This window comes from Arachis stenosperma, chromosome 3 (genome assembly GCF_014773155.1).
Source record: "Arachis stenosperma cultivar V10309 chromosome 3, arast.V10309.gnm1.PFL2, whole genome shotgun sequence".
Classification (NCBI taxonomy): domain Eukaryota; kingdom Viridiplantae; phylum Streptophyta; class Magnoliopsida; order Fabales; family Fabaceae; genus Arachis; species Arachis stenosperma.
Genome location: NC_080379.1, coordinates 100,995,309 through 101,005,084, shown reverse-complemented (window position 1 = coordinate 101,005,084; position 9,776 = coordinate 100,995,309). Strand labels below are relative to the sequence as shown.

The 9,776-nt window shown below is 41.5% G+C and overlaps 1 protein-coding gene across 1 annotated transcript; it reads right to left on the bottom strand.

Moving 5' to 3' along the window:
• Positions 1 to 493: 493 nt before the first annotated feature.
• LOC130966480 (uncharacterized) lies at positions 494 to 1,912 on the bottom strand. Its single transcript, XM_057891292.1, has one exon. The coding sequence runs from the start codon at positions 1,910 to 1,912 to the stop codon at positions 494 to 496; it is 1,419 nt and encodes a 472-aa protein (XP_057747275.1).
• Between the last annotated feature and the right edge of the window lie 7,864 nt (positions 1,913 to 9,776).

The window sequence follows — 9,776 nt, the reverse complement described above, 5'->3', positions numbered from 1 at the left end:
CTTCCTTGAGTCACGTGTGTGTGTATCTCTTCATAAAGTGCTGAACCATTTCTTTTCACTTGTCCTATCAATCTCCTCAATGCTCCTTTCTTTTCCCTATAAAGATGAAATAAGAAGAGTAAGAACTACTTTTATAAAAGAAACAAAAATGCTTTAACATCTACAGCTTGAATAAAAGAATTTGTTTATTCCTGAATTCCACTAACTGACTAACTGTGTGTCTTCATATGCAAATTGGTGGCACCATAGGGTGACACCAAACTTAGTTTGGAGCACTGTGATGAAAAGTTGTGTTCAAAGCTTTAAGAATAATGCTTTGAACACCAAACTTGTTCTTTACTATATTCTGCATATAAAAATTTCACATGTGTTTGTCAATTTTTGGTTGGAATTCATGAATATTGATTTATTCACTACTTCTGAAAGCATGTAAACATGGGTTGCCTCCCATGAAGCGCTTCTGTAGCGTCACTAGCTTGACGTTACCCCCTTATTATGGTGGTTGGTAATGCTTGAAGTCTTCTCCTCTGGCAGTGGACTTGTATCCATTTGTTGTATCAATGATCTCTACATGCTCCAAGGAGAGAACTCTGTTGATGGTGAAGACCTTAGGTAGCTGAGATGGTACAGTGGGGAGATTAGGGGGGATATCTGTGAAGTAGGCTGAGATTACTTTATCCCCTGGAGAGAAATCTTCCGTAGGAATCTTCTTGTTCCGCCACCCCCTTGGTACCTTCTTCTTTGCCCCTGGTGCTGTTTTCTTACTCCTGGTGGCCACCTTCTTTGATGAGCTTTTGTTAATGTCCTCACAAACTTCTGGTGGCTTAGGTTCCTCCAATTTTTCCTTGACCTGTGGCACTTGCTGCTGGCCTTGTCCATCAACCCAGTGAATCTCAGGATGAGCTGGTTGTGCTTCAGTGCTTGCTTCTTCCTTTAGTATCTCATGATGCCCTTTGCTCGGTTCTTTATCCTCTTCATCTTTTTCCAGTGAGAGTTCGAAAACACTGAAGCTCAGTTGTTCATCATGGATCCTTAATATTAGCTCTCCTTTCTCCACATCTATGAGTGCTCTAGCAGTAGCTAGAAATGGTATCCCCAATATGATTGGGTGCAGGTGACTCTCTTCCATGTCCAGGATGACAAAGTCTGTTGGGAGAAAGTATTTTCCAACTTTGAGCAACACGTTTTCCACCATTCCTACTGCTTGCTTTTGAGTCTTGTCAGCCAGCCTTATGACTACATCTGTAGGTAGTATCTCATTGATCTGCAACCTTTTTACCAGGGATAGGGGTATTAAGTTGATGCTTGCTCCCAAATCGCAAAGTGCTCTATCAAAATTTGTTTCCCCTATAGCACAAGGGACATGAAAACTCCCTGGGTCTTTTCTTTTTGCAGGCAATTGTGTTTGAATGAGGGTGCTGCAATCCTTGTTCATCATTATAGTCTGGCCCCCCTTGAGTGAGCTCTTCTTGGGAAGTAGTTCCTTCATATACTTGATGAATGCTGGCATTTGCTGAATGACCTTGATGAATGGTATGTTCACATTCAAAGATGCAAACGAGTCTAAGAACCTTGAGTACATTCTCTTTCCCACAGCACCTTTTAGCAGTTGAGGAAATGGTGCATATAGTCTCAGCAGCTCCTGTTGTGAGATTTGTGGTTCTTGTTGGTCTTTCTTCTCCTTCTCTACTAAGGTATTCTCAGGTTGTTCTGACAGCTTGCTTGGCTTGTCTTCAGTCTCCTTGTCATTTGTAGTGACCATATTGCAGTCTTCCCATCTTACTTTCTTCGCTTCACCTCTCGGATTCTTCTCCGTGTCACATGGGAAGCTATTATTGGGTCTGGGCATCTTCTCAGACAAATATCCCACTTGGAATTCCAGCTTCTTGATTGCTTCCCCCCGATTCTTCATACTGGCTCTCACCTCCTCTTTGAACACCTTATTGTCTTGAATGTCTTTGCATATGCTTTAAGTAAGGTTTCAATCTTAGAGATTCTGTCATCAAATGATGGTATGTTGGGGGTAGAGGTAGAAGAGTGAGATGTATTGCTGTGGTTTTGTTGGTATGTCCTCTGTGTGAATTATTGGGGAGCTGTGTTGTTGGGGTTGTGACGTCTCTGATCTTGGCCTTGGTCTTGTTGATTCCCCCACCCAAAGTTTGGGTGATTCCTCCATCCAGGGTTGTAGGTCTTGGAGTATGGATCATGGTTGTATCTGGGTGAATTCCCAATGTAGTTGGCTTGCTCCTGAGTGCCTTCTTCCTCTTCACTTGCTTCCTCTTGAGTTGAAGTGGTGATTGCTGCCACTTGACTACTCTCCATCTTCTTGGTGAGGTCAGCTAGCTGCTTGGTGATGAGCTTGTTTTGAGCAAGCAGAGCATCTACATTGTTCAGCTCCATTACTCCTCTAGTGTTCCCTCTTTTGGAAGCATAGAAGTAGTCATTCTCAGCTACAGTTTCAATGACATCTATGGCTTCCTCAATGGTCTTCTTCTTGTTCAAAGAACCTCCGGATGAATGGTCTACGGCCTTCTTAGATTCATATGACAGTCCTTCATAGAAGATGTGCAGCTGCACCCATTCATTGAACATATCAGATGGACATCTCCTTGTTAGGTCTTTAAACCTCTCCCATGCTTCATATAGAGTCTCACCATCTTGTTGCCTGAAAGTTTGGACCTCAGCTCTCAGCCGATTGACTCGTTGAGGGGGGTAAAATCTTGCTAAGAACTTGTTCATAACATCATCCCAAGTTGTCAAGCTCTCCTTTGGAAAAGACTCCAACCACTTGATTGCCTTGTCTCTGAGAGAGAATGGGAACAACAACAGTCTATAGACGTCTGGTTGAACGCCATTAGTCTTCACTGTGTCACATATTCTCAGGAAGGTGTTTAAGTGTTGGTTGGGGTCTTCTTGGACACCTCCTCCGAATGAGCAATTGTTCTGAACAAGGGTGATGAGCTGTGGCTTTAGTTCAAAGTTGTTGGCTTGGATGGTTGGTTTTTGAATGCTACTTCCGCAATTCCCTGGGTTTAGGTTGATGTAAGAGCCCAAGACTCTTCTATCTTCCCCACCAGGATTTGCTCTACCTCTTCCACCATGGTTGTTCACCTCTTCCTCATGATGGTCTTCCATGGTTGTTTCAAAGTATTCTTCACAGTGTTCGTCCTCTTCTTCAGCACCCACTACACGTTTTTCTTTTGCCTCCCTTCTTAATCTTAAGAAGGTTCTCTCAGGTTCAGAATAAAAGGAAGTTGAAGCTCCGCTTCTTCTCCCTGTCATACAACCAACAGATTACAAGCAAGAAATGTAATACAGAAAGTATCTTGTTAGACTAGCTTGTTAGTGTCAGTGATGCAATATATCAAACAGTTAGTGGTTAGTAAACTGAATTGTAAATAGCAAAGAAAAACTCAGAAACAGGGGAGGGGAAGAATTAAACTAAGATGGAAAGCAAATTAACCAAACATAAAATTAAATTAAACAAAATACAAATGCTCAATCTAGTGATCCTCTAATGTAATCATTGTCGATGCACAATCAATCCCCGGCAACGGCGCCATAAACTTGATCGGGGTAAAACTTGTCTCTCAACAAATTCCCATTCGGCAAGTGTACTAAATTTGTCGTCAAGTAAAAACTCACAATAGAGTGAGGTCGAATCCCACAGGGATTGATTGATCAAGCAACTTTAATTAGAGGAATGATCTAGTTGAGCGAATCCATGAATAGAGTTGATAATTGCAGAAATTAAAATGGCGAGAAAGTAAATGACTGAAAGTAAATAGCAGAATTGTAAATGGCAATGGGGGAATTGCTCATAAAAGTAAATTGCAGAAAATAAAGAGAATGGGTAAGATCAGAAATGGGGAGTTCATTGGGCTTAGGAGATGTTGCATTCTCCGGATCAATTTCATTTTCATCTCTTCCTCAATCAATGCACTCATTGATCTCCTTGGCAATCTTAAGTGATTGAATCACAATTTCTTGCAATTCAATCTCTCAAATCTTGATCAATAGCCAATTCCTTGGTCAATTGCTCATGAGAAGAGATGAAGTGTGGTCACTGATTATACCACATGCACTTCCCAAATCAAATGCTTAGAGGGTTATAGCCACATACCCATCCACACTCAATTTGGTCCAGCATGAGAAAGCATTTCTAGCTAATCTCTTCATTCCTCTTTCAAGGATCCGAAGAGATCCATGTTTGAATAGCTTCTTTTCCAAGATAACTATCCAATTGGATGAAGATCGAAAGCTTTCAAGTAAAATCAAAAGGAAAGATAGAAGAAGAATAAGAAAATTAGTATTGATTCATCAAATTACAACAGAGCTCCCTAACCCAATGAAAGGGTTTTAGTTGTTCATAGCTCTAGAAATCAAAATCAAAGATGGAGAATACATGATAAAGTTAGAAGTACAAAGAAAGTAAATACAAAGAGTAGTTCTCTGTCCTAGCTCCTTCCAAAAGCTCCTCTCTCTTTCAAAACTACTCCTATATATAATACTCTTCTCAGCTTCTAGTTAGCTCTTCAAGTCTTGGGCCTCTGGATCTTTGAGCTTAAAGCAGTTCCTTTCTTCAATTTGGGCTTGGCTTACTTGCAGAGAGATAATGTGAAGTGGGCATAGACGTTAGCTCAAGACGTTAGGGGTTTTTATCATTTAGTGAAAATACAAGTTCGAGAACGTTAGTGACACTTAACATTGTCACTAACGTTGCCATGCACCCCTTTGCCTCACGTTAAAGCCCACGTTAACTGGGTTAACATGGCTTTTAACGTTGCCTTGTTAGCCTTCGAGAACGTTAGTGATACTCAACATTGTCACTAACATTCAAGTGTGCCCCTTCTTGCTTCACGTTAAAGCTCACGTTAACTAGGTTAACGTGGCTTTTGCCAACCTTCGAGAACGTTAGTGACACTCAACATTGTCACTAACGTTCAAGTGTGCCCCTAGGTCTCACGTTAGAATCCACGTTAACTAGGTTAACGTGGCTTCTAACGTGGCCATTCTTAGCCATCCCAACGTTAGTGACAATGTTGAGTGTCACTAATGTTGGCTCATTCTTCATTCCTCATCGTTAGCTTCCATGTTAACCAAGTTAACGTGGAAGTTAACGTGGCTCTTGGGGGTTGTGTGGTTGCTCCAACGTTAGTGACAATGTTGAGTGTCACTAACGTTGTCGACAACTCTCCATCTCTTACGTTAGTTCCCACGTTAACCAAGTTAAAGTGGGAGTTAACGTGGCTCTTTGCAACTTAGGCCAGCGTTAGTGACAGTGTTGAGTGTCACTAACGTTGGCTTCTCTTCCCCCTTTAACGTTAGAGGCCACGTTAACTAGGTTAACGTGGCTTCTAACGTGGCCATTTGTGAGCAATTGCTAACGTTAGTGACAATGTTAAGTGTCACTAACGTTGGCTCAACTTCTCTTCTCCACGTTAGAGTTCACGTTAACTTAGTTAACGTGACTCTTTAACGTGGGCATTGATGGCTTTTGAGAGTGTTTTTGGCAATCACTTTTCTCCTTAACTTTGCAAGTTACCTCCCATTCCTTGCTTCCTTTGGTCCAGAAATCAAGCAATAGAGTGCATCAAAGTTCTAGTCCAAGTCATGAGTAATGCTATATACAATTTTGTCATTAAAATCATGCAAAATCCACATGAAATAATGTAAAATGCACAATGTATGCTTGAATCAAGGTCTGAGTGAATATCTGCCCAAAACTAACTTATTTCCTAAGAAAATGCATGAAATTACCTAAAAACAGTAAAGAAAAGGTCAGTGAAACTGGCCAAAATGCCCTGGCATTAGTTACTAGTGGGCAAGATAGAATGCCCTATATAGTCCAACCAGCCTCTTGCAACTGGTTTGAGATCTCCCCTCTTGAGTTGGTTTGGGACACCTTTTGAATTGGTCATCCACTTGGTTCCAAGGAGGCATATGTCCTCTAGAACTTGATCCAACCCCTTATCTACTCTCACCATTCTCTTATTAAAGGATTCAGGATCATCTTGTAGTTGAGGCAATTTGAAGACCTCTCTTATTTTGTCCAGATGGAAGTAAATAATTCTCCCTCTGACCATGGTTCTGTAGGTATGAAAAGTAGTTCCAGTCATTCTCTGCTTATCTGTCAACCACAGATTTGAGTAGAATTCCTGAACCATGTTTCTTCCAACCTTTGTCTTATGGTTGGTTAGAACTTCCCATCCTCTATTTCGAATTTGCTCTTGGATCTCCGGATATTCATCTTCTTTCAGATCAAATTTAACTTCTGGGATCACTAAGCTTAGACCCATTATTTTGTGGTAATGGTCTGCATGTTCTTTGGTTAAGAATCTCTCTTGACTCCAAAGATCCTTTGGAGCATTCTCATGAATTGGTTTGTTTTCCTTTGGGAGCCATGATCTTGATGAGACTTAGCTTAGTGATCACGGAAAACACACCAAACTTAGAGGTTTGTTTGTCCTCAAGCAAAAGAAAGGAAAGAGGAGAGAGAGGAGGAGAGCAAATTCGAATGGTGGGGAAAAGGGGATGGCCGAACGTATATTTATAAGGGAGGGGGGAGAGATTTCAAAAATTTTGAAGGAGATTTGAGAAGATATGGAAAGAATTTGAGAGATATTTGAGTTTTTTTTTTTGAAGAAGATTGGGAAGGGATTTGAGAGAGATTTGAAGAATGATTTTAATTTTGAAAATTTGAAGGTGAATGATGAAAGTTTGAAATGTGTTTATGTAGAAAATTATGGATCAAAACAGGAAAGTTTGAAAAAATTTGAAGTGGAAAGCAAAATCTCTATCCCCCACCTTTCTGGCGTTTAACGCCCAAATGTTGGCCTATTTGGGCGTTTAACGCCCAGCTAGGTATCCTGGCTGGCGTTAAACGCCAAAAACCCCTTCATCACTGGGTGTTTTGCTAAACGCCCAGGATGCTGCACACCTGGCGTTAAACGCCCAGAATGGTGCGCCCAAAATGGTACCTTTACTGGCGTTAAACGCCCAGAGTACCCCTTACTGGCGTTTTTTTTCCAGCAAGCCCCTTTTCTCGGCTTTTTGCACTGAATCCTTCTGTAACTCTGTGAATTCCTTCAATTTTGATGATCGCCCTTTGAGAATATGTATCAAACTTTTATTAAACAAAACAAATAACCTGCTAATGACTGGGTTGCCTCCCAGTAAGCGCTTCTTTATTGTCTTTAGCTGGACCTTCACTGAGAATCATTCAAGCCTCAGTTTTGAGCATTCTTGCTCAAAATTGCTTTCAAGATAATGTTTGATCCTCTGTCCATTAACAATGAACTTTTTGTCAGAATCAATATCCTGAAGCTCAACATATCCATATGGTGACACTCCTGTAATCACATACGGATCCCTCTACCGGGATTTAAGTTTTCCTGGGAATAGTCTGAGCCTAGAGTTGAAGAGCAGAACTTTTTGTCCTGGCTCAAAGACTCTGGATGACATCTGCTTGTCATGCCACTTCTTTGCCTTTTCCTTATAAATTTTTGCATTTTCAAAGGCACTGAGTCTAAATTCATCTAGCTCATTTAGCTGGAGTAATCTTTTTTCACCAGCTAACTTAGCATCCAGGTTTAGGAATCTGGTTGCCCAGTAGGCTTTATGTTCCAGTTCCACGGGCAGATGACAGGCCTTGCCATACACAAGTTGGTATGGAGAGGTTCCTATAGGAGTCTTGAATGCTGTTCTGTATGCCCACAGAGCATCATCCAAGCTCTTTGCCCAATCCTTTCTACGAGCAATTACAGTCCGTTCTAGGATTCTTTTTAGCTCTCTGTTAGAGACTTCAGCTTGCCCATTTGTCTGTGGATGATACGGAGTTGCTACTTTATGGCTAATTCCATATCAGACCATAGCAGAGTACAACTGTTTATTGAAGAAATGAGTACCCCCATCACTGATTAGTACTCTGGGAACACCAAACCTGCTGAAGATGTGTTTCTGGAGGAATTTCAGCACGGTCTTAGTATCATTAGTGGGTGTAGCAATTGCTTCTACCTATTTAGATACACAGTCCACTGCTACCATAATGTAAGTGTTTGAGTATGATGGTGGGAACGGACCCATAAAGTCAATACCCATACATCAAACAATTCAATCTCTAGGATCCCTTGTTGAGACATGGCATAACCATGAGGCAAGTTACCAACTCTTTAGCAACTGTCACAGTTACGCACAAACTCTCGGGTATCTCTATAGAGAGTAGGCCAGTAGAAGCCACATTGGAGGACTTTAGTGGCTGTTCGCTCACTCCCGAAATGTCCCCCATACTATGATCCATGGCAATGCCACAGGATCCTTTGTGTTTCCTCTCTAGGTACACATCTGCGGATCATTCCGTCTGCACATCTCTTTTAGAGATATGGCTCATCCCATAGGTAGTACTTGACATCTGAAATTAATTTCTTTCTTTGCACCCTGCTGTACTCCTGGGGTATGAACCTCACAGCTTTATAATTTGCAATGTCTGCAAACTGTGGAGCTTCCTGAATGGCAAAGAGTTGCTCATCTGGGAAGGTCTCAGAGATCTCAATAGAAGGGAGGGACGCCCCAGCTACTGGTTCTATTCGGGACAGATGATCAGCTACTTGGTTCTCTGTCCCTTTTCTGTCTCTTATTTCTATATCAAACTCTTGCAGAAGCAACACCCACCTTATGAGCCTGGGTTTTGAATCCTGCTTTGTGAGTAAGTATTTAAGAGTAGCATGGTTAGTGTACACAATCACTTTTGACCCTACTAAATAGGATCTAAACTTGTCAATGGCATAGACCACTGCAAGTAACTCTTTTTCTGTGGTTATGTAATTCTTCTGTGCGTCATTTAAAACACGGCTAACATAATAAATGACGTGCAGAAGCTTGTTATGCCTCTGTCCCAACACTGCACCAATGGCATGGTCACTGGCATCACACATTAGTTCGAATGGCAATGTCCAGTCTGGTGCAGAGATGACTGGTGTTGTGACCAGCTTGGCTTTCAGGGTCTCAAATGCCTGCAAACACTGTGTGTCAAACACAAATGGTGTGTCAGCAGCTAGCAAGTTGCTCAGAGGTTTTGCAATTTTTGAAAAATCCTTTATAAACCTTCTGTAGAATCCTGCATGCCCCAGAAAGCTTCTGATTGCCTTAACATTGGCAGGTGGTGGTAATTTTTCAATTACCTCTACCTTTGCTTTATCCACCTCTATTCCCTTGCTTGAAATTTTGTGCCCAAGGACAATTCCTTCAGTCACCATAAAGTGACATTTCTCCCAGTTTAAAACCAGGTTAGTCTCTTGGCACCTTTTCAGGACAAGTGCTAGATGGTTAAGACAGGAGCTGAATGAGTCTCCATATACTGAGAAGTCATCCATAAAGACTTCCAGGAACTTCTCCACCATATCAGAGAAGATGGATAGCATGCATCTCTGAAAAGTTGCAGGTGCATTACACAGACCAAAAGGCATTCTTCTGTAGGCAAACACGCCAGAAGGGCAAGTGAATGCTGTTTTCTCTTGGTCCTGAGGATCTACTGCAATTTGGTTGTAACCTGAATAGCCATCCAAAAAGCAGTAATAATCATGACCAGCTAGTCTTTCTAGCATTTGGTCTATGAATGGTAAACGAAAATGATCCTTTCTGGTGGCTGTGTTGAGCCTTCTGTAATCAATACACATACGCCACCTTATAACTGTTCTTGTAGGAACCAGTTCATTCTTATCATTATGAACCACTGTCATGCCTCCCTTCTTGGGGACAACTTGGACAGGGCTCACCCA